The sequence below is a fragment of the Canis lupus genome, chromosome 11 (genome assembly GCF_048164855.1).
Source record: "Canis lupus baileyi chromosome 11, mCanLup2.hap1, whole genome shotgun sequence".
NCBI classification, from domain to species: Eukaryota; Metazoa; Chordata; class Mammalia; order Carnivora; family Canidae; genus Canis; species Canis lupus.
Window position 1 is genome coordinate 68,722,031 of NC_132848.1, and position 25,867 is coordinate 68,747,897.

Genomic DNA, 25,867 nt, shown 5'->3' on the forward strand with positions numbered 1-25,867 from the left:
TTCTTTTGTTTTTTTTCTTAATTTTTTTTATTATTTATTTATGATAGTCACAGAGAGAGAGAGGCAGAGACACAGGCAGAGGGAGAAACAGGCTCCATGTACCAGGAGCCCGACGTGGGACTCGATCCCGGGTCTCCAGGATCACGCCCTGGGCCAAAGGCAGGCGCCAAACCGCTGCGCCACCCAGGGATCCCTCTTTTCTTTCTTTTGCCGCAGATGCTCATCTGCAACTGTCTGCTCGATTGTTTAAGTAAATAAGTGTCCTTCCAAGGTGCTGTAAACGTGCAAACACCAGCTAGCCGGCCTCCCAACCCCTCGTCCCATCCCAACCTCAAGAAATAAAAATTGGAATTGCGCACAGGGATAACTTTCTTCAGCACATTGCCATTTTCTTTCTGTCGCTTCTATTCTTTGGGGCCGATCCAGTGACGGTTCCGACTTCACTTTCACGTGAGCTATCTTTAGGTCTCCTTGGGCCGGTCTTTAACCACTTGGGCTACCCAGGCCCCACCCTCCAGGGAGCGATTCCTCGATTCCTCAAAGGCGCTAGGTCGCAATCCCTGCTCCACTGGGCCATTATTCCGAGTTGCCCCGGAGAGCCAGCCTCGCAGGAAGCGGGGGCACACTGTTTGTATTTCCGCAGGACAGGGGAGTCTTACTCCCCGGGGAGAAGTCGGGGCGGCGATTCTCAAAATCAGGATGCTGGTGTCGGGAGTTCCTCCTGCGGCTGGGGTTGCGCTGCCCCCAGGCCGCTTCTTTTCCCACGGAGCCCAGCGTCGCCCCTCTCCCCAGCGAGGCCAGCCTAGGACACGTGTGCAGGTTTAGGGCTGGAAGGGAGGGTCAGCTTTACCCTGACATAATCACTCTTTTATGGCTTTCACTCATTCCCGAGGTGTTAATGCAGATCAAATGGGAAACACTCGGGAAAGAACCCTTGCAGCTACTGCCCTGCCTCGCTGTCCCGTCTCAATCGTTAATTCCGATTGTAAGATCTAAAGGTAATTTTGTTTGCTCTCTTAATGCGTTGCAGTTCTCCCAGTGGCCCCTGCATATCCTTTCTCAAATTCCCATCTTGATCAATTGTTTGCAAATAATTAAGCTTTTAAGAGATAATGGCATGAGGCTAATGTACACAACAAAGGCGAGGTCTCCTGTCACTACCTATTGGACTGTGGTCAAATTTGCTTTGATATCCCAAAGTGATTAGGTTGATTGGTGTATCTGGCAAGTGCAAGCCCTCTTCCCTTCCTGAGCACCTACCGAGCTTTCTTAAACTAGTGTCCTTGCCGTTAACAGCAAAGGTGTTCAGGAGAACGGCCCGCGGTGACCTAGGCTCTCCGTTGCAATGGTTTGGAATGAATTTCCCATTTTTCTTCCTAAAAAATGGCACTTCTCTTCATCTCTTTTGTAAAATGATGTCTACCTTTGCCCCTCTTACAGCCTCACGCGCCCTGTGGGCATAACGCAACAGGATTTTGAATGTTGTTACAGCAGCCTTGCTCGTGGCATGTTGGGTTTTTGTCAAGTCATTTTTTCTCTCAGTCTACAAAGGAATTACTCATACTGTCCACAAAAAGCTTATTTAGGGAAAGATGCATAGGATTTGAGATACTTAAAGATACGGGATTTCAGTTAAAAGCTTGCTTCTTTGTGAATTTTTGGCTGACTGTGGATTAGCTACCTGAAGTCATGGCTTTCATGTGATTCTAGCAATTATGGATTTTTTTTTTTTCAGGGAATTAAAAGTTTGTGGGACACCCAGGCCAAGAACTATGAGAAAAAGAAAGAATTCAATCTCTGTACCATAGACGAGGGTTTAGGGAATTTTGTTGACACCTTCTTCCCCACCCCACCCCCTTACCAACGACCAGATTATTGTGACATTTAATTTCATCTCAGGCTCATTCATTTTTATTAAAAAAAAATATACCCTGAATGACTAAGAATTGTTTAATGGAGACAGAGTGCTGGGTCTCCATAGCTTGAGGCTGCCTAGCAATTATGCTGCATGAAATTAGACACAGTTTGTTCCAATTACTTAAAATCAGATCACATGAAAAGTGACAGAGGGAAAAAAAAAAGGCTAGAACTTTCTCATTTTATGATATTTAAATTATGAAACCAGAAACTGCATGATGTGAGGAAACAACCTAAACTTGCGCTGAAATTTTGAGGGCCATCGATTGCTCTTTGAAGCTGTAATGATTCAGGTAATTTTAATGACCCAGAGAGAATTTCCCTGACACCACCTGCATAAATAAAACGTGAGTTCCATTTGCTTTGTAAGAATGGTTGTAAAACTTACTCACAAACAGGCATGCAGAAATACTCTTGAAAACACAGCACAAATAAGCGACTGTGACAATTCTCAATTTTCAAAGCAACTAAAGGTAAATGGCATAAATATTAATTTTTATCCAGTTGTGGTCATAAGATTAAGACACAACTAACAAGACAGGGCAAAAGGTATTGCCATCCCGCCACGGTGAAGAGAGACTGTTGACGTATTTATTAATTCTGTTGAAAATCACGGAGCTTTCCACAGGACCTGAGACACTGTAAGCAAATTACAGAAGACGTTAGAGACTGGAAACGACTTGCATACGTGTCTACGACTCTATATGGCAAGGAGGGCCCACAGCTGGGTGCTGAGGTTGGCATATCTCAAAATCAGGCTCTTAATGGGTAACCTTTAACTTTGATGGATCTTAAGCTCCAGATGACCAAGTTGAGAATTAGAAAAGTTGTCCCGTGTTTGAAATCTCAGAGCAAGTGAAGAGCAGCACCGTGTATATCATCCGATAGGGTCGTGTAGACCATCTATGGCGTTCTCCGACTAGTGTAGACGTAGAACCTCTACATATCAAGCATTACCTGTTCGTAGGCTGAGAGCTGCATGTGGTTCGCCTTGTGCGGCAAACCTTTGTGCAGCAGGAGCTTGTGTTTTAAACCCCAGGGCAGAGAATTGCTCTCAGCTCAGCATCCAGTCATGAGATGTTGCCTGTGATGAGTGGCTTTATGTCGAGCAGAGTGATTGTCACCTGTGGTCTTAGCCTATTATGAAGCTTATCTAGCGTCATTTGAGGAGTGGGTTGACATCACCGTAAGGAATGGAGTCGGGAAAGTAGCACCGTGGATCTCAAATTGGATTGTGCGCACTTCCTGTGGGCTATCAATGTTGCATCCGAGTGGGGGGCGTCTGCGCGTCGTGGCCGGACGTCCTGCAGCCTCCTTCTCAGCTTCACGAATATTCCCTGGTTTCCTGCCACGCGCCGGGCTGGCCCTGAGCGTAATGAATGAGAAAGTCACGGACTTGGGAGCCACTCCACGGGCAAGAAGAGCCCCAAGGGGCCCAACTCAGAAGAGCAGGTGCTTTCAGAGAGCGATGCTCAGGCCTTGGGGAAAACGGCAAAGACCCACGTGAGAGCCGTCAGGTGGGCCGGTGGGCGCCGCCTGGGTGAGGCTTGGCCTTCTGTGTGGGGATGAGAACGGGACGCAGGAGTGGGGACCAGGGTGGTGTGTGGGGAGAACAGGATGCAGCAGCGTGGGGCGGGGGTGCACGGGAAGCGTGGGGCTGGGGTGCACAGGAGGCCACGGAGCCCCAGGCGTGCCAGGCTGATGTGTGGGAGAACAGGACGTGTTCTGTCCAGCAGTGTGGGGCTGGGGTGCACAGGAGGCCATGGAGCCCAAGGGGGTGCCGGGCTGGTGTATGGAGAGAACAGGACGGAGCAACGTGGGGCCGGGGTGCATGGGAGGCCGCAGAGCCCCAGGGGTGCCGGGCTGGTGTGTGGGGAGAACAGGACACAGCAGTGTGGGGCGGGTGTACACGGGAGGCCACGGAGCCCCGAGGGGGACCAGGATGGTGTGTGGGGAGAACAGGACGCAGCAGCATGGGGTGGGGCTGCACAGGAGGCATGGAGCCCCGGGGCGGGGGGCCAGGCTGGTGTGTTTGGAAAACAGGATGCAGCAGCGTGGGGCCGGGGTGCACAGGAGGCTGCGGAGCCCCAGGGGTGCCGGGCTGGTGTGTGGAGAGAACAGGATGCAGCAGCATGGGGCCGGGATGCACAGGAGGTGTGGGGCCAGGGTGCACAGGAGGCTGCGGAGCCCCGAGAGGGGGACGAGGGTGGTGTGTGGGGAGAACAGGACGCAGCAGCGTGGGGCAAGGGCACATGGGAAGCGTGGGGCTGGGGTGCACAGGAGGCATGGGGCCGGGGTGCACAGGAGGCTGTGGAGCCCCAGGAGTGCCAGGCTGATGTGTGGGAGAACAGGATGCAGCAGTGTGGGGTGGGGGTGCACGGGAAGCTGCAGAGCCGGGGGCGGGGGGACCAGGGTGGTGTGTGGGGAGAACAGGACGCAGCAGCGTGGGGTGGGGGTGCATGGGAGGCATGGAGCCGGGGTGCACAGGAGGCTGTGGAGCCCCGGGGAAGGACCAGGGTGGTGTGTGGGGAGAACAGGACGCAGCAGCGTGGGGCGGGGGTGCACAGGATGCCACGGAGCCCCGGGGAGTGGGGGGTGGCCTGTCTGGACAGCGGCCTGGACGGGCTGAGCAGGCAGGAGAAGGAAGGCCAGGAAAGGCGCTGGCTACGTCTGTGGGTCGGGGTGAGGCTTCGACCCCGAAGGGAAGGGGAAACACCACCGAGACGTGGGCTGCCCCCCATGTCTTTCCCTGGCCAGTTTCCTCACCTGTGAGACGGGAGGGACAATAGATTCCATTTATGTCCCTCGAAGGGATATAATGGGGATTAATTACCATCCTGTCTGTAATATACTTGGAGCTCTTTAGAGAAAGGCACTATATTCCATGAAAGCAAAGCCTTATTCTAATTGTGTATTTATTGATTAAGTGACAATCAAAGTCAATACTTATGGGAAAAATTGCTACCTCTCTGCTCTCCACAAACGAATCCCACGTGCACGGATACAGAACATATTTAAACTTACATATAAGAGCATTAAAGTGGTCATTAACGAGACTTCTTAGCATCTAATCAGACATTATTAATGAGATTAAAAGCCATGTTAATTAACATTCAATAGACCAGAATTTAGTTTCCAACGGCACAGATAGTTCAGTTGAGAGTTGAGGGTGCCCTCTCGCATTCACACGGGAATAGAGCGTTGACTATCGGAACGATTTTTGTCTTGGGAGAATTTATTGGGATGCAGCGTTTGAAGCAAGTCAACGTGTCCATCGATGGGTACCATGTCCCAGGCTCCAGAAATGTGTGTTTCAGATTCAGATATAGTTCATTACGGAACAAAAAGTTTTTGTGCCAAAACCAATTTCTGTAGAATTCCAAACATTCTTTCAAGAGGGTATGAATTTCATTCTATTATCTAATCCTGTAATACTTTTTTATCCACTCTAACTCATGAGGAACATGGCCGGGCTTGTTCCTAGCATGCAAAATATGCTGGTCTTTGACCTTGTACTGGCCTGTGTTCAGAATCCCAGCATGTGTTGACATTCAGATATGGAAACCAACTTTGGTTGAATGTCATTTGTTTGCGTTTCAGAAGAGCTACAATGATCAGTGGTTAAAAAAAAAAATACACCCACTTTAATTTTGATGTTTGCATCTGGCAATATGGTGTTTTGGAAGGGAAATGTCATGCTCAGCAAAGTGCTTCATACTGGGGACCTCAGCTAAGGTGGTTGGTCCACATGGTTCAGCTTTCGGAGTCCGTGGCTCGACGAAAATAGTACACCAAGGTGATAATACTTCCATGTCATGGAAAAGGGCTTGTCCTTATTTTAATCCTATACAATACAGTGAAGATCATACCAAACTTCCTGTGTTTGCAACAAATAAACCTTTAAAGGATAAACTCAGTATCAAGGTTCTGCAAGTATCCTAAGTAGCTATTTATACACTTCACTAATCTTTGTAATTGGCTTGTCTTTTACTGCCATTAATTAGATGATGTAGTATTCCATTAATAAGAGGGACACACCTCAGCATTTTTACCTTTAATTATAGACTTCACTAGACACTTAGGCTATTGACAAAATAGCCTATATGTTGCCTGAAATATATATATATATATTTATATATAAATATTTTTATTTATATATAAAATAAACATATTTTTATTTATATGTAAAAATATATATTTATTTATAAAAGTATTTTATAATGGGGAAGTATACTTTTATATATAAATATATATATATATATTTTTTTTTTTTACAGAGCATATGTGTTTATTATTGAATCCCTAGCCCCTAGCATTGCACCTGACATGTGATGTGCACTATACTATCTGCCCAAAGTATATGCGCACACACTTACCTTTTTTGGTTCTCTTTCAGCATCCTTACCCTTCTGAAGAACAGAAAAAGCAGTTGGCACAAGACACGGGACTCACCATCCTTCAAGTGAACAATTGGTAAGTAATTTGGCTTTGCGTTTACACACAATCTGCTTCCCCCTCTGGCAACCTGCAGCTAATGTTTTGCATTGAGAAGACACACCCAGTTGTTGCTGTTTTCCCTGGTGGCTTGCGATCCAGAGGTGAAAATAAATGGTTGACTGATAGGTGAGAGCACTTGCCGGCCTGGGAGAAACCCGACACACACACACACACACACACACACACACACACACACACCAACACTGCATTGCTTTCCATCCGAATCTTAGGCATAGTGTAAATAAGTCTTTAATTCACGTTCACCGTGGCTCCAGAAATGGCTTTTTACCCCCCCTCCCCCACCTTTAGGATAATCGATAGAAAGAATGGTATCATCCTATTTTCTGTGGAACAAGAAAATCCACCATCACATATCAGCCAGGTCTTAAATTCAGTGAATAACTAACTGCCGTTATTTTGTTGGGGCTGAGCACTCGAGGATAGTCTCCCGTTGCCTCCTATCTTCCGTTCCATGGAAAAAGAGATATTATTTATGTCTCCACTTTGAAGCTATTCAAAACCCGATGTATCTCCGGGCTGTGCAAAACTGTTTCTAAATAAATGTGTAAATTCCTGATTTGGGGGAAGCTGAGATTCCGTACCAAGTACCAGCCAACAGTCTTCTGACAACGTGCGGCGGTATGGCAATGAGGCTTTGGGGAAGTATGATTTATTACCCTTTGTGAGTGTGCTGAAAGCCAGGTTCATATAATCACCCGGAGCTAGTGTCATATTTGAAGGGTATCGAAATCCAATATCCTCTCAAACTAAGTGTATCTAATTAATTGTCCTAATATTTTTAGATTAGTGTTTATGATGGGGAAACCCTATCCTCTTTGAAGTAAAACCCAGAAAGGGCCCACAGCCTGGTTGGGGAAAGGGGAGAGTGGGGAATGCCAGTTGGCAGACAGAAGTATTTCTTTCTGTTCAATAAGTGTCAAAGATTAATATTACCGAATCTCTGATTACATGGCCTAATCCATTTTGGTGAATAAATTTGTTCTCGATGTCCATTGCACCTACATTAACAGACCCTTCTCTGTTAGAGAGCCTGGGAGCCTTTGGGAGAGATTCCAGATATATTAAACCCCATTACAGAAAATGTAATTTCTGTCAATATAATCCCATGTATTCTTCAATTTAGTATTTTAGAGATAACAAGCTACTTACAATATATTTGCCTTTGGAGGATTAATTCACAAAGTGCACTATCTGCAAGACACAGACAGACTCACATAAGCATAGCTTGTAAGGGTTATCAATTTCGACGACCTGACCGCAGCCTCGGGAGATCAATTTTTGCAGGCCTTTTTAGTCGAGTGGCTGGGGAGCCAAGGGGAGCCATACCGTCCCTCCGTGTGCCGCTGGGAGCGTGTCACTGCCGAGGATTTGTGTCGGCCTGTGTACCTGCTGTTGTATCTTAATTCTCGAGACTGTTGATGCTGTATATTTGCACTTAGGCTTCAGGTCCTCCTGGACGAAGTTTATAGGGTAGACCATCAATTTTGCGTGCACGTCTGAATTCAGGTGTCTTTTCAAGGTTAAACCGATGGTGTGATTTTATTTTTATTTTACTTATTTATTTTTTTAAAATGTGGGGGGGGGGTTTGGTGCGATTTTAATACAACGGAGGTGACGCTAATGTTATTTCCCTGGGAAATGTTCCCATCAGAGGGCCACGGAGCGACAGGGCCAGCCCTGCTTAAGGAAGGCCCGAGCGCTGCCGCCAGGTGATGTGTCTCGCACTCGCCATCGCCCTTCCCCTCGCCCTTCAGGGTGGCTAGCAAACTCCCTCCTACACGTTGTTGCCAGAGCACAGATCCCCGTGCAACTTGCCTTCCCGAGGCGGACACACTTGAGGGATCTTGCCTGTGGACGCCTGGGCAGGCAGGCACTCCTGGGACTCCAAACTGTATGCGGTTGTCACTCTCCTGGCTTCTGTGCGGTGGTCAGAAAGCAACTTCCTCTGTTTTGCAAGTAGAAGAGGAAAAAGGGACCTTAAAAGAGTCCTAACACTTTCCAAAGTTTTATATGCAGGCGTACCACAAACTTCCCGCTGACACTCAGTCCTGCGCAGGTGTGTGAACACAAACCACGTTGACATGATTCTGTGCTCACCTGGCGCTGTGTCCTGTCCCAGTGTCCTTCTGCACGCAGTAGGAAGTGGCTTTGGCTGGCACTTCATCGTTTCGTATTCGGCCACTGTTTCAGCTCTAACAGCTACGTGGTAGAGAATTTCCCCGTAACTAAATAAAAGTTGTCAGAGAGATTGTTTCTCCCACATTTGGTGAATGATGATGTTCCTGTGTCTGATTTAAGTTTCTAATGGTTTATTAATTTTCATCCAAACCGTCAACTTTTAAGGAGCTGATAATAAGGGCACCCGGGTGGCTCAGCGGTTGAGTGTCTGCCTTTGGCCCAGGGCGTGACCCCGGGGTCCCGGGATCGAGTCCCGCGTCGGGCTCCCCTCAAGGAGCCTGCTTCCCCCTTTGCCTGTGTCTTTGCCTCTCTCTCCCTCTCTCCCTGTGTCTCTCATAAATAAGTAAATAAAATCTTAAAAAAAAAAAAAAAAGAGCTGATAATAGATTTTTTTTTTTTTTTTGGCTTTGGGTAGGAAATAGGTTGCAAACATGGGGAAACCCAGATGGTACTGTATGAAAACCGGAGGTGTCAGAGCATCTTAAATTGTGGCATGCTTGAAGACTAATGGCAGCATAACCACTAAAGGCTTTTCATTTCACTTTACCAGGATAAAAAATTACACAAAGCTTTGTTGGGAGCTTGTAAAACATTCTTCCCGTATTGAGCGTCAAGCCCAAGTTACTTCCTTCTGGAAAGCATAATTAAAAGAAAGTCCTCATTACTATTTTGACATGTCCCCTTCACTCCATTTAGCCACAGCATTAAAAAATGTGTGTCTTCCTTCTTGGATTTCTCAAAACTTGTTAACACACATGTACATTTTGTAGGAACTGTGAGTCACTGTTGAAGATATTTAATGAAATGCTGAAGGGCAGGTTGGGTGTAGATCAGTCATAATTATTGGCAGCGACATAACGTATCGACGTACGCAAAGTGAAAGTGAAAAACATAGACTCGTGTCTAGCTGTTTGCTTGTCACAGAAAACCCAGGCCGCTGCAGCTCCAAGTGAGGTTTTGGCTGAAAACTAGAGGAGCAAAGTTTGATGTGTTGCAAAGGCTGGTTCATTCCACCCCCGAGTGGATCCTCCACTTCCCTAATTGCCCTGAAGGGTACGAACTACAGGCTGTGGCCAGCGAAGGCCAAGGCAGATGGGATCCAGGGGGAGAAGAGACAATGGGGAGAATTTAAGTGGAACATAACAAGACAGGCTTGATTAATTAAAAGAAAATCTGCATTAAAAGAAATAGCTCTTGTAGCTCAGATGTTAGATCTGCTCGTCAGAATGAAACACAGAGAGGAGGAACCCTCGCACGGTGGCTAACGGTGCGTATAGGGCCCGGGCCCAGGGATGGAAGGTGAACTGTATTAGATGAGACATCGGAGGATGAGTCTATGCCGACGCCTTTTTGAGAATCGAGGCAATTGTGCAAATAATTTGGGTGAAAACATTTTTACCTTAATTGTTTAAGTATCTGAGGCCACTGCCTGTTTTGCAAAAAGCGACTTCCATAACTCACTGCCTTAATAAACATTTCGATCTAGCGGTCAACTTAGATGTAAGAGCGCAGTAATGTCTGAACTACAGTACGTGCCCTGCATTCGTGTGTTCTTCTTCCTTTGCTTTCTCACCCCCAATTATGGTCCGATATCCCAAAATGAGAAATAATGGCCTTTGGGACTTTTGCCTTTTGGTCTTTCCATTGTTGTGGCCGTGAAAATTATTTCCCTTATGTCAGCTGTGCCAACATATTACTGATAGGTTGAACGTTTCAGGCATTTGGGCAGAAACATCTTAAATTCTGAGACGGTTATTTAGATCTTTAACGACGTAGGTAGGACTTTACAGAAAACACATAAACCCAAAGCCAGTACTCGGTTCTTTTTTTCTCCCGAATGCACCGACTTTATTTTTAGGCTTGGAGACGTGAGCGTGGAATGGCCCGCCTTCTATGTTTTCACCGCCACGTTACAGACCTGGGCCTTCCACATGATGCAGACTTGGGCCTGCGCTTGTGTCTTCCTTGCCGGGTGCCTCAGACACATTCTTCCTCTGCAGAGTTCTAGCCTAGGGTGTATTGAATGAATTTTTACAGTTTCCTTGTTTACTACTACTCATCCAGACAGTTAACATTAAGGCCTAATGTTAAATGATTATTTCTTTATGCTCTGAGAAGGCGATACGGATCTTAGGTGCAAAACCCATAGTGTATGTGAAATTCAGTACGTATGCAGAAAGAAAAAAAAAATCACTCTCTATCAGTTGGGTGCATGAAATTCCAGGGAGCATCCTGACATCCGAGGTGACACTTTGCAGAACTATCACAGCTCTACCGTCCTCGGATTTAGTACATATACCAGATTTTCCTAGTTACTTCATTTACTACCTTCAAAACTGCGAAGCATTCAGGCATCACTTCCCATTTATTACCAGTGGGGGCAGCGGGGGCGGGGGGGTGGCGGGGAGTATGTTATCCTTAGAGATTTATGCCGGTGGCAGGTAAAAAAATGTAAACTTATTTAGAAAAAAATAGGATCTCCCTTATAATAAACAGATTCAACTGTTAAAGGTCAGGTTTCTTTCTGAGTTATGGTAATAATGTAGCAAATACTTTTATGAGTAATCAAAGATTCTCTAAATACAGGTACCTGTGTCGATGTAAATGTTAAAACATTCACAAATTATCCTTTCAACTTCTGTGATCTAAAAATCAATAGGGGGTCACCGGGTTTCATAGAATTGCTCTGCTTTTTCTTCCAACATAATTTAATAATACATTTTACAGATGTTGTTTAAACATTAGGCACAGATTGTTTTGTCAATAAAGCTAAACAGAGGCATGACACAAAAGCAAGGAAAACAGATGTAAAAAACAGTGCACCATGCAAGAAGCACTGGGTCATTTGTTTGCTATTCAACTGCAAAATGAAAGTGCAGGGTGTATAGTGATTTTCCTGGCCCAGAAACCACCTAGGGATGAAACAACTTCACACACAAAAGGTAATTTTATTAAGCAGGTGGTTTAACTTTTTCCCTCGAGAATTTCCGTGTAACCTACATTTAAGGTAGACTTCCTAATTGATCAAGGGAGTAACAGGTGCAGTATTTTTGAAAGGAGAAGGAGAAGTAGACTAACTCTCCAGCATGTTTCGGAGTGGCTTGTTGTTCTCCGAGTCCCAGTTAATTGCTACGCTTTTCACCTGGAGCGTCAATTCTAATAATATTAGCTTTACGGGCACTGACTGTGGGCTTTAGATTACAGCAATCGGTAACACTCACGAGATAAAATACCGTCTAGTTGCTCATAAGAAAAAATATCGAAATCAGTCAAAAAAAAAATGTCTAGCTTGCATATTGCCTGAGACAGGGCTGGCGGGGTGCCAGCCGGGCAGGGTGTTGTTGGGAAAGCCCAGCAAACAGCTCGCAAGGAAGGGAGCTGGGAATCTAGAAACCTTCAGGTATTGTCATGTCAGGGAGTCTTAGGAGTTCAACAGAGACGCCGCTTCTGGCTGCAGAGTCTAAAAGTTTCCAGCCAACAGCCCCCTTTGAAAATATGACTCCACAGTCGGCTAAGCGTCCTTTGTTGTGTGTGCATTTACAGCAGAAATTTTTTTTTAATTTTTATTTTTTTAATTTTTAAAATATTTTATTTATTTATTTATTCATGAGAATCAGAAAGAGAGAGAGAGAGGCAGAGACACGGGCAGAGGGAGAAGCAGGCTCCATGCACTGGGAGCCTGACGTGGGATTCGATCCCGGGACTCCAGGGTCACGCCCTGAGCCGAAGGCAGGTGCTAAACCGCTGAGCCACCGGGCGTCCCCAAAGTGGGCTTTAAAATGAAGTCTGTATGAGGCAAAGAAAGTACACTATATAACCATAAAGTAGAAAATCCAACAAGGAGATATCCCAATTGTAAGTTTTATGTACATAAACATGGAAGCAGCCAAATGCATGAAATAGTAGTAACAGACATAAAGGAACTAATCTATGGGGGACAAGGATATGTTAATAGATGATCTAAACAGAAAAGCAAGGAGACAATGTGTTTGGATGAATGGCACAGTGGAACGCGTGGATTTAACAGCCTATCCAAGGGCAGAGGAGGAGGGAGGTGCGGGCTGCGGGCCGTGGCTCTGGAAGGCTGCAGGGTGGGGGCAAGCGCTGTGTGTCCCCGGGCAGCGTTCAGAGCAGTTCTGAGTCTTCGGGACCACACCAAGGTGTGAGGCCTACGGGCCACCTGCCACCTGCTCGAGTACCTGAGGACCACGCCCAGGCGGGGTGGGGGCTGTGGCTCAGGGAGGGGGCGAGTTTATCCCCCACGAGCCTCCTGGTGATGCCTTTCTGGGCCGCGACACCGGGCGGTGGGGGTGGTGGTGATCCACCTTGAACCAGGGCAGCAGGACTCGCCGCCGGGCCTGACGAAGCCAGACTAGCTGTTTTCGGGGTCGCGGTGCAATTACCTGGTCTGAGAAATGGGAAGAACCTGGCCGCGTGTGGTGCAAGCTGTTAGAGCAGGACCCGGGGACGAGCGGGCACCCAGGGTGGCTGAGCCACCAGCACCCCCGGAGCCTCATGACCGCATGCAACTCACACGGGGCGAGGAAGGGACGCGCTGAGCCGCAGCATCTCGGGTGTCTTCCCCACGCCTCGTCCGCTGACACGCGTGTCCTTGACCCGGTCGCTGTGTGTCCGCGGGCCACAGCTTCCTCTGCTGCGGTGCACGGGAGGGACCCACCGGTGGGACCGCGTCCCCCCACCCCGCCGGCCTATGCTGGCCTGCCCGAGCCTGCGATCCACCCAGAAGCACCGAGAAGCACCGAGAAGCGAGGCGATCGCTGCAAAACTGCCTCCGCCTGGGCCTAGGGCCGGGCGTCGGGGAGACAACCCCGGGTCCTCCGCATACAGAGAAATACAGGGAAATTCATTTAAAAAGTCGCTCTTTTTCCTTCATCTTAAATAAGCAGATCAAGCAACCGTAAAATAAAAACTGGGTTGAAATTAAACATTATCACAAGACACGAACAACATGTGTGCTGTCATTGTCGGATTCATAATAAAGATAAATCAGTCGTCTTGAGCAGTGCGCTCGGAGCCTGTGAAGGGCATGACAGATAAGAGGCTTGAAATTTCTGAAGTTGCTGTGCAGCAAAGTTTGGCTTTTCCCCAGGCATCCCATCTTTTTCCCCCGTAATTTCGTAGGTGACGAACTTTTCCAGCGGGTGCATTAATAACCTAGAAGTAATGGGTTGTCAGGTGTCAGTTAGATAAGATTAAGCCTCATCCGTGCGCCTCCTCGCGGGGGGCTTGCAGGTCAGGAGAAGGTTCTGGGCGGCGTGGCTGCCTCGCGCCCCGCCCGCGCCCCGTGGCGCTGCTCCCCGAGGCCTGGCACCTGCTCCGGACTCGCACCCGGCGCGGCCGCGGGCCTGGGGCCCCGACTGTGCGCGACAAGGGCTCACATGTCCCAGCCGCCTCCTTCCTGTAGACTGATTGATTCCAGGGTTTCAGACGTTCCTGTCTTGTCCTGGGAGGGAGCCCCGCAAGGGGCCAGGGCCTCGGCTGAGAGGGCCGGCGAGGCCCTAGGCGTTCCGAGGTTCCTAGCGAGTCCGGTGTAGGTCTCTTCTTGTCAAATGGGTCTTAAGTGTGTTTACATAAGTTTGCCTTTCTGGTATTTTCTGCTTGCACAGACCTGATCGCCACCGATCCTGTGTCCCCGTTGCTGAGGCTGGGCCCGGGGGGTGGCCGCTGAGCCCCGAAGGGCCACCGAGCTGTGCGCACAGACCCCTCCGCCCTCTCTTACCTCCTCAGCACCTCCCTTCAGGCTGCACCCGCCTAAAGCAAACGGCAGTCCTGAGTGGTTAAAAAAAAAAATCAGCCCAAAATATATTTTAAAAAAGGAAGGGGGGTGCAAATGTTGCCTCCTGGTTGCATAAAACCAATTCTCTCAAAGGGCGGGGAGGAAATGTTTCTGGGGGAAACGTCCTCTGGGATGTGTGGGCCCCGTGGCTCCCGTGTGTGAATGCCCAGAGTTTTGGGTAGACGCTTAGATTTTTGCTTTGCTTCCTTCTTGATTTTTAGGGGGAAAGGGAACATTAACAGCCGACCAGCCAACCAGACGGTAACCTCCAACAGCGCGATGCCTGTACCTCTGGCAGGACAGGGCTCTCCCTCTCACCATGGATGCTTCCCTTTTTACTTCTATTCTTACGAGGCTTTTAAGCCTGACCCAGGAGTATGGGAAATAATGAATTACTATCCCGGGCTCTTGACACTTGAACAATAACAAATAAACAACAACAACAACAAAAAACCCTTAATCTGTCACCATCCTTGAGAGCTCTTCTTTCCCTCTTTACCCTCTTAACCAATGTGACTAAAGGACCTCATGCCTCCCGAGATGCTATTTGATGGCTGGAGAAGGGAAAAGACCTTTGGTTTCCCAAACACCACTTTTTCAAGGCCGGTGGGGAATTAGTGGTCTTGGGTTCTAAATGTAATTCAGCTTTAAAAAAAGAAAAAGAAAAAAGAAAAAGAAAGGATTTCCTGTCATTGGAGAGACCTGGCTTAATGTTGATAAAATCACTATATTTTAAGATTCGTAGATTGCCTAAGGATGGAAGTCAAACGCACTGTGATTGAAAAATACGTGTATTTAAGTTTCCAGTGCTTTCTACCCTAGGATGCTGGTTTGAGTGTAAATCAGTCGTTTTGAGAGTTGTCGTCCACTTGCGGGGTTTGTTGGCCTCTATCCCTTGAACATCTGCTATGGTTGACTTTATTTGATTCCTACTTTGGGTCAGAGTTCATATGTGCTTGGAAAGGGCAGGGAGTAGGGGATGTTGAAAAAGCACATGGAAAGAACTGGACATGTCCAAAGACGTCAGATCTCAGCTCCCAAGGCTGGTCACCTGGCAGTCCTGTTTACAAAAAGGAGAGTACAAGAGGTTATGGCAGAGATTCCCACCCTTAGGGCCAAGTAGTGGGGGCTGAGCAGGACTAGGGGCCAGAAGAGGCATATCGAAATCCTTTTGAGTGAACGTAGTATAAAAGAGCCTATCGGGAATTAACTTTTTATTTCGGTCGTGCTGTTTAAGATTCCAAATAACAAAGGGATATGAGATTTTGAAGTTTATGAAAAGGGAGCCTGGATTAAAATTTTAGGAACACTATTTGCAGAAAGTCAGAGCCCAAGTCCTGGATGGGATTTTTTTTTTTTTTAAGATTTTATTTATTTATTCATGAGAGACACAGAGAGAGAGGCAGAGACACAGGCAGAGGGAGAGGGAGAAACAGGCTCCATGCAGGGAGCCTGATGTGGGACTCGATCCCGGGACCCCGGGATCACACCCTGAGCTGAAAGCAGACGCTCCACCACTGAGCCACCCGGGCATCCTGACCTGGATGGGATTTTATGCATCATTTGACAGATGGGGCTCAGGGCTTTACAATGTGAAGCTGCTAATTAGAGGCAAGGATGGGGCCGATTTCCTTGTTCAGCACCTCTTCCTTTCTACCATTACGGATTTATTATTAACAGATTTATTAAGATACAACTCACATACCATGAAGTTCACCCATCTAAATTGTACAACTCAAAAAAAAAAAAAAAGCGAACAACTCAATGGTTTTTAGTATATTCCACAGATACTGTGTAACTGTCGCCATAATCAATTCTAGAACATTTTTACTACCTGGGAAAGAAGCCCTGTAGGGGCCCCTGTGTGGCTCAGTCCATTGAGCATCCAACTCTTGATTTTGGCTCTGGTCATGATCTCAGGGTCTTGAGATTGAGCTCCCACATTCGGCTCCACGTTCAGCGGGGTGTCAGCTCAAGATTCTCTCTCTCTCCCACTGCCCTTTCACTCCCGCTCACTCTATCTCTCAAAAACATCCTTAAATATATATATATATAATATATTTATATATAAATGTATTATATATATAAGTAATAAATTTATATATTTTATATATAAATAAAATAAATATATTTATATATTTTATAAATAAATATAAATATATAAATATTTATAATATTATTATATATTTATATATAAAACATATATATTATATATATATATAAACCCTGTTCCCTTTAGCTATTGCTCCTCCCACACTTCCACCCCTCATGCTCCGTCTTTAATGATCTACCTACTATCCTGGACATTTCCCATCGATGTGATCATGTAAACATGTAGCCTTTAGGGACTGGCTCCTTTCACTCCGCGTATTATTTTCAAGGTTCATGAATGTAGCAGGTAGCGGTGCTAGGCTCCCCTTTGTGGCTGAGGAAGGTTCCCTTGTCGAGACAGACGCCGTTTTGTTTATCCATTCATCAGTTGCTGCGCATTTGGGTTGTGTCCACCTTTTGTGGTCAGTAGCGTTCAGGTTCAGGTTTCGGGACCATTAGGTATTTTTGAGAATCATAACGACAGCGTCTCAACAAACCCTTGCCTTTGGTCTTAAATTTGCAAAGCTCTTTTCATAGACATCCACGCACGTGGTCATCGCAGTTGTCGCACCTGAATGCTCCTGCGAGCTCAGAGCCGTGAGGGTGGCAGTTTTCCCACTCGATTCTCACACCTTTCTCCCTAGACGCTGCTCTGACCCCCCCGTCCTTGGCCAGTGTTTTGACCGTAATAGCGTTGAGTGATATCGTGCAAAGGAAAGGAGAGCCGCTCAAGTGAAACACACAGTCTCCCTATTTCCTCAGTGTGACTTAGATGACCATTAGCGTTTTCCAAAGCCTTGCTAAGTTCCAAGAGGAGGTCATCCTATTAGTTTACTGCCTTCCTTTGAAAAATTTTGTCATATACTCCAAAGGAGAGATTTTTTTTTTTTTTTTTTTTTTTGCCTTTTAGTATAATTGGCTCCATTTGCATTTAAGGCCTCCGAGTTACATTGTGATACGCTTTACAGAGAACTCAGGTTTCAAGCTTTACTGATGGAAGCAGAAGTTCGGTGAACCTTCTAAGGGGTAGACGTGGACCTCCATTCGGGCCAGGCTTCATTATGCCATCCTGTAGTCTCACTTGTGACTGGGTGAAAGCAGAAATCAAGCTAAATTTCGAGATATCCTTCCTTGGAGTGGAGATTCCAGGCCTGGGAAGTTTTGGGCCAGTGAAGCCTTGGGTTGCTAAAGCAACTAAAGGAAAGATCCTTCAGAAGGGAAGTTACTCAGAGACCCTCCATCAGGGGGACCAGGAGTCTACTCTGTACCCCTTATGTATGCCAGGGCCGGTTACCATTCTCACACAAGTGGGTTGCAATTCCAATCATGCAGAGGAAGTTTTACTTGGGGGAAAAAAGTGTGTATTTGATCATTTGGGTGGCTGTACAGCCCAATTGCCTGGAATATTCATGGTTTACGCCTATTGCCCAACATAATTATTTATAGTGCCCATTTACTCTCCAAAGTATCTGACCTTCAGTGATAAATTATGCAGCCCTCCTACTTATAATGGAAATTGGCAGAACATTAAGATTTGTTTGAAATAAATGTACTTATTCTGCATGATGTTTAAGGGATGCCTAGTTAGATGCAATTGTGTTTACTTCTTGTGAAAATGGGAAAATTAGAATTTATACGAAAAATGGTTCAGCTTAAACCAAAGAGAGATACATCAGTCCTTTGAAGATATTATTATACCTACTTGAGCTTTTTCAATACCATAGGAGGTTCTGTTATCCTAGATTGCCCTGTCACCTGTTCATTGTGCCAATAACCTTTTACATTCCGTATCCCTTAAGCAAACCACTATTTGTTTTACATTTGTGCAGTTATACAAACTCAAATTTGGCAAATTGTCATATTTCAGTAAATATTGCACAAATACTATTTTATTACATATGCTTTATGTCATATCATGGATACCTAAGATATTTTTAACTGTTGAGCATTTCTCATGCTAGTTCTGGCAAGATATCCCCACAATTTGTTCCATTGAGTTTGGAGCCTGGTGCTTTAGTGATCTAGAAAGTCATGGGTAGTAGCAGAAGAAATAGAGACGGGCCACTAAAGGAGCACCCCTTGCTTTGAATTCAAGTCAGATTAAAGGTTTTAGCAAGCTTTTATCTATATATATATAGATGCTTGTATTATATATAAAATAATATATATATAAATATATATATTTATATATATATTTATATAGAATAAAAAATCAGGTTATGATTTGCTTTCAAGGAAAACTTACCATAATATATAATGAGGTGATGAAATATTTGAAAGTTTATTTCAACATTTAATACATGGGTTTGTTATTACTTTGCATTATAGTTTTCAAATAATTAGTAATTTTTTTCACTAGTTGCTTTAAAGAAAATTTTATATGTAATTCACTTCCTCAGTGGTCTTAGACAACTACCGCTCTTTCTAGAGTAATTTGACAAATACACTCATCAATGCTAGAGAAGGGGAATCTTCTCAGACTGCTGATTGATGGGCTTATTGTGATCTGAGGAAATTTCAATATTCTGTTTCTAGAATGGATGGAGAGCAGAGCATGTGCTCCCTTCTCCCCTCCTGTCCACTCCCCTCTCCCACCCTCAGACACACAGATGATGTATTGCAGTCCTGGAACTGTTGGATCCGGAGGAGGTTGAGAAACTGGAAAAAGGTGCCAAAAACATGATTTCATAAGGTTTGACTTGAGATTGAGTCAACTTTCTTGAGTGTCTTAAAATCGTGTTTTATGAAATTTTATTCCACAAAGAAAGGGAGTGTGGAAGGCTTGGACCCTAAAGACTGCCAGTTATGGATCATTAAATTCAATAAGTAAATGTAAATCTGAAATGAAGAAATCCAACAAAAGATTTTGAGGTGGATTTTTGTTTAAAAGAACAGAGAGTTATTTGATAGATGATAGCTAGAATGCATTCCCTGCAGGGTCTGTTTATAAAACAGGCCTTCAAGTTATTAGGAAATGCTGACTTTCAAAATTTAAGACACATAGTGTATATAGTTTTATTTAAATGATGGTGATAAAGTTGAAAGAAATACTAGGAAGGAAATTCACGGAATAGGATAGGAAGAAAAAGGACGGAATTCTGGAGTTCAGCAGCTAGCTTCCGATGTGAAATTTAATATTTGAGCAATTTTCACAAGTCTTAATTCCATAAAAATATTTATAGAGATCTACCTAAATGAATTATATAGAGATTAAATATTATATTTACTTGCTGCTTATTTTAATTGATGAAGAATAGTATGTGTATTAATCACCAGCACTTATTCTTAAGAACGCATGGTTTTAATTTTTACCAAGTATGTACGTAGGTATTCCTAACTAACACCTAAATATTAATCAAGGATGACTGTAACTAATACTTCATTTAATGGATAGTCTAGGTATAGAAGGCGTCTCTACTAACGTATCTTGCTATTTAATGAAATCATCTGCTTCATATCCAATTGATGTAATTTTAGCTCCTTGGGCATAGGAGGGTACTGTATGATGACACTTCTCCATTCTTAAATGGGTAGCTCCCTTTGTGTTGACTATTCACTAAACCTCGTTGGCAAGAGACACTATGGGGATGACTGTCATTGTGTAGAAACAATAGCATTTTGGTTTCACGTGGCCAGCTGGGTTGGCCGTGGCATGCTGAAGGAACGCCGTGGGCTCCCCTCAGTCCTCAGTAAACAAGTAGGTGGCAAACACTGAGGAACAGGACCGAATAAAGGAGAAAATGCTCCTTCGGAAGGTGAACAAGTCTCCTCCCCCTAGTTTTGTTAGTATTACAGAGAGCTCGTACCGTGGAAGACAAAGGGCGGAAGAGGAAAGGGCAAAGCCATGTGGAAAATGTCTGTGGAACCAGGAAAATGCACCCTGTGATTGGTTCTACTGGATGCCCACTGTGATCCTGCCACCCTTCCTGGTTCTCACGAAGAGGAAATTAAACTTGGCCGTCTGGTTTTGTAGGAAGTAACCAGGGCAAGGAGTAGAGGATAAACTAAAGGGCAAAGGTCAGCTTCAGAAAGCTGCATTACCAGATCTTGGTCAGAAAACCGTTCAGGTATCCAAAAATGGGGAATGAGAAGAGACAGGTAGGATTAGCAGAATGGGGGAAAAAACAACAACAACAACAACAAACTGCCCAACTTTAAAGTCTGATGATCGCTAAGCATGTAGGGGGCAGGGGCAAAAAAAAGAAAGACTAAAGGAAAGCTTCCTGTATCTCTTTTTAGCATAACTCGGGATTCATCTCCCATTTTCCTATTTTAAAAATGCAAAGAATTAAATTCAATTTTGAGATGACCCCACATCTCAGATTTTTGAAGCTTTTGCTCCCCTTGCAACCTCTCATTCCCCCTTAGTAGAACTCTAGGCCTAAACAGGTAACTTAGAGTGAACAGAAATACACCTCTGTTTACGTTGACATGGAATGAAGCTGTAAGGCCAATCCATTTTCTTCCCGTCCTTGGTGAAACGTCTTGTTTCAAAAGGGGGTAACTTGGTCACAGGAAGGAATTCTAATCCATGATGCTATGAAAAAAGGAAATTTAAGGATTCTCTTCCTAACTCAGTCGTCTACCACCTAAGGGGTGTCTGGTTCTTAAAAAAAAAAAAGTAGTTCACACAAAAATACTGTCTTTTCAAAGCAAAATGGGATTTATTAAAAAAATGTATACTTTGATTTTTGGGATGTGACATGGAAAGGCCACAGGGTGTTCCCCAACCATAACACTTAGAACTCAGAGGTTTACCTTTCTAAATGCCCAATTTATGGCAAATTTGAGCCACATTCTATTAAACCAAGGCGTGAGGCTATTTTAATGAGTAAGAAGAACTGTCCTGTTGTCATGTATTCCTCACAGTGTACATCTAAGTTTTAAGGGCTGTGATGTTTGGACATCACTTGTAAAAGTCTCCTGTTACATCTCTAAACTAACACACTTTTAAAAGAGACCTTATGAATATGGAAAATGCTAAAGATTATGTCTATTTCATGGGTATATTTTGTCTTAAGCTGTTTTGTGGTTATTGGAGAGTAGATTTTTTTTTTATTGGACACTCGAATTGGAATTTTATCATCCTCTTTTTCTTTTCTCTTCAAAAACATTGTTTCTTCTTATGTTGAAGTTCTAATATATATTTATGTACTCACACATAGCCACAGATATATCTTTGAACGCACACACCACAGACGAGCTTAAAATATCTGTTTTACTGATGCTTCTCGAAATGAGTGTTCTAAGAAGGAAATACGTTCATGTAAGTTTACATAAAACCTAAGGGTCTTTTTTTGGTTCAGTGTTTAGAAAATTCTTGATAATTTAGAATCTTCCACAATGGAAAGTAAAGCATTCAGTCACAAAAGCGGGGAGGATGAGACGCAAGGTCAAAGGGCATTTTAGAAACAAACAGCTGGACCAGTTTATTTAAACAGATACAGGGATGGGGGAACTGACCTCTGTTTGACTTATAGTGGGAGGAGCAAGAATGTCATTTTATTACTTTGCCCAGAAGGAAAATGTTTTTGTATCTGAATTCACCCTGAAGCCATCTAAACACATGGCTTTACTGTATATAGCATAATTCCAGAGAGAGTATATAGAAGACAGTCTAGGATAAAATACACTAAATAGAACCAAATGTTGAGATGGTCTTAAAATCGAAAAGATGATGTTTAAAAAAAAATAAAATCTTTTGCTATTTACTTAAGTTATTTTCAGATAAAGATGCCCACCATGAGACCAGATAATATTATCAGTGTTTCATGTAAGTATAGGAAGCATAATCCAATAAGATTCTGAGAGTTTACGTATTGATAATGTTCATTATATTCAAAAATCGTTCTAAATTTGTTTTCAAAAGTGTGATGTTCTAAGCGTACCTACTAATGTCGTCAAACAGTTTGGACAAAGTGATTAAGGGTTCTGAGGTTTTCAGTTTCTAAAAATTTTTATTTCATTAAATGCATGGATTCTCACCTTTGTATCTACATATCCTATAGGTAGCCTACCATCTGTGTTGTCAGTAACAGCAAATGGCTCTTGCCACCGAGACAGAAGAAAATAGCACCTGGTACCTGTGGCCTCTTAGCTAAAAGGCTGTGATGAGGTACTTGCTCTCTACACGGGGGCCAGAGCAAGTGTGGAGTAACTGCATGTAATGATGGCCCCCGGAGACCTTTAGGGACACACAGACAAACCTCAGCATACTGAGCAGAGAGTGTGGCCCAGATGATGAGTGGACGCAACACCCAAGAGGAACTTTCATTCTAGAAGGAATTCATTAAGATTTCATGGATGTTTGGGGCACCTGGGTGGCTTAGTTGGTTAAACATCTGACTCTTGATTTCGGCTCAGGTCATGATCTCAGGGAGGTGAGGTCGAGCCCACTTTGGGCTCCGCGCTGGGCATGGAACCTGTTTAAGATTCTCCCTCTTTGCCCCTCCCCTCTGTGTTCATTTCCCCCAGCACCACCCCCCGCCACCCCCCGGTCTCAAATACAAAAAGGAATCAGGGATGTCCAACCTAGGGAAGAGAGGGGAGAAACCTGTGGGACATGATGCGTGGTGGGTATAGTTTTCAGTTCCCCGAAGAAGTTGTCCTGTGAAATTACCTGATTCTAGATTGAATAACGCAAAACCTTCTCATAGTCACCTTGTCCATAGATGGAGAGCACTTTCAGGTAAGGCTGCAAGGGCTTTATCAGAAACAATCCAGCAGAGGCTACCTGTCTACTTGGTGGGGAAATCATAGAGGGGATTCGTGTCAGTGACCAACCTAGGTGACAGGGAAAGCCCTTTTCAAACCTGAGGTTTAATTTTCCTATGATTCCTTGGGTGTGATGGCCATGGCTTCAAACCTGAGTCGGTTCTTATGAACTGGTCTTTGGAAATCTGAACATATGAGTGTGAAGGAAGCGATCTTTAGGATCCAGATAAGTCACTGGATCTTCTGATGCGTAGCCTTATCTTTGTCCATATGCACAAACAGTACAGTCATCAAAATTCCCAGTCTACAAATGTTCAATCATGCTTATTCCCAGACTCAACAGTAGGGTTGTTGCCAGTGGTGACTGGCTCAAAACCAGCTCCTTTTTAGATATCTGGTTAGTCCGGAATATTCTAGATGGGTGGCACAGGAGTGGCCATGCTCTTGTCAGGATGTTGGGGGAGGAGGTGTTCACTACCATTTGCCAGCTGTATGTCATTCAGCAAGTCATGAACATCTCTTGGGTAACATGTGACCTCCAATAAGTCACTTAATTTCTCTGAGCCTTGGCTTCTCTTCTGTTTAAAAAAGTGCTCTTCCTATTTTTAGATGAATAGTAAAACTCCTATCCACAAAATAAGATGTTTGTAAAAGGACTTTTAAAAAATGTTATCAGAGTTCCCTTCCTCTAAAAGCCTGCAGGTTATGAACAGAACCATAGATAAAGAGCTGGGTTTTCGGTTTTTTTTTTTTTTTTCTCTTTTACCTATATTAGTTACTCTGAAAATTACTTTTGGTATATGTGGAATATTAATATTAAATAATTTTCTAATTGGTCATGCAGTGAAGGCAGCTAATGAAAAAGCAGATTTTTTTTTTCATTTTAATTGGTTATTTCACATGGTGTTTGTGCTACACCTGTGCTTATAATGAGAATGGAGAATTAATCTAACCTTCTGCTCACATGATTCCAATTTTCATGGTTTATACAAGATAATGATAACCTGATTTGCAACACAATTTGTTGTAGATCTGTGTTTTAAATATTTTTATTAGCCAGTTCGGGAACTTCATATACAAGACTTGATAAAATACCTATTGCCAGTAAGAGTTAACACTAATGGTGGCCTTTTAGTTAGATTCCAGTTTCATTATTGACTTTAATTACTTTTCCGATAATAAAAGAACATAAGGATATAGGATACTGAGAATCTTAAAATGTCATGACGCGTGTATTTTTATTTTAAGAACCTGTCCCTCTCTGTGTAGTGGTTTGTTTTTTTAGGAACGATTTTCCTTCCTGAGTGGGCAGATTTACAAACTGGACTTCATACTGGCCTGTGGATCCTTGGATCATTATTAAACTTTCCATTGTATTTTTTTTATGTGCTGCTCGTGTCCAATATATTCAAATCGGAGTTGATAACTACAAGCGCTTTACGTTTTCAGAATTTTGTACGTCCCACTCGTTTTCTGTATCTGATACATAATTCTTAGCATTATGCCATACGGGTGGATCTTCCGAGACAGAAATTCAGACATCTCACAAGCTTGACTTTGTAAAGGCTTGTAACTCACCACTTAAAAGAAATTTCAGTGGCTGGCCACCTTTTGAGAGGCTGCAAAAATTGTAAAACAAAACAAAACAAAACAAAAACAACCAAAATAAACCTTATTAAGACACTTAAGTGACTTAATAAGATGTTTTGTTATACATTTCCAGGACTAGCTGGAGAAAGCAATAATATAAGTTCAATTACTGTATAGCTGTGACCTCGCCTTGACCTTAGACTTTGCATAAAGAGCCAAAAAAAAAAAAAAAAAAAGCCACCCCAAGAAATCTCCACAAGGAATGCGTTTCTCTGAAGTCCCCAGCAGTGTGAGTTAGTGGTGATAAACTCCAGACATTCCCTCATTTGATGGTGTGCTCCCATCCCAGTTCATTATCTTAATAGTGGGCATTAAAATAGAATTAGGTTTGCAAGAGGTAGGGAAGGTTTTGATAAAAACTGTAAAAAAGAAGTCAGAGAACATAAGATTGAAATGTCACTAATTAGGAGAGGTAACAGATGCCCTTATGAACATCTTGCTCCCTCCACCAAATCCCCCCACCCCCCCACACACACACTTGCCATTGAAAAAGAGTGGTGGCTCGTATTGTTTCCTGAAAACTCTGCTAATTCCCCCATGAAAAGATGAAATGGAAGTGTCCAACTGTGGTAAAACAGGCAAACATGAATCAACTCAGAAACCCTAAGCCTGTGCGCTCAGAGGTCACCGGGGGTTGCAGGTTGTGGGGCATGTGAAGCGGCGCCCAGGGCAGCGCAGGGGACCGTTTTTTGCCCAGAATCTGGCCTCGCTCTCCCTGTGATCCGCTTGTCCTCTTCCCCCACCTCCTCCCCCCAAACCCCAACCCCCCCACCCCACCCCTGATGGTTTTGCTTAAGGAATAACGATTCGCTCTACTTTCTTGGTTACAGGTTTATTAATGCCCGGAGAAGAATAGTGCAGCCCATGATAGACCAGTCCAACCGAGCAGGCAAGTCCCCCATAGTGACTGTATTCAAGTCACGCAAGCGAAAAGCATCCTCAAGCCATTCACCGGGAGGTCCGCTACCTGGTAAATAAACTGGGAGTGAGTACTAGGAGCGC

The 25,867-nt window shown here is 44.3% G+C and overlaps 1 protein-coding gene across 3 annotated transcripts in view; it reads left to right on the forward strand.

The window, feature by feature from the left end:
• Nucleotides 1-25,867, forward strand: part of MEIS1 (Meis homeobox 1) — a 136,011-nt gene that overhangs the window by 104,813 nt on the left and 5,331 nt on the right. For all 3 annotated transcript variants that reach the window (XM_072768636.1, XM_072768637.1, XM_072768635.1), the window contains exons 9-10: nt 6,314-6,390; nt 25,696-25,754. In XM_072768636.1, coding sequence (XP_072624737.1) covers nt 6,314-6,390; nt 25,696-25,754 — 136 coding nt within the window. The remainder of the gene's footprint in view (nt 1-6,313; nt 6,391-25,695; nt 25,755-25,867) is intronic.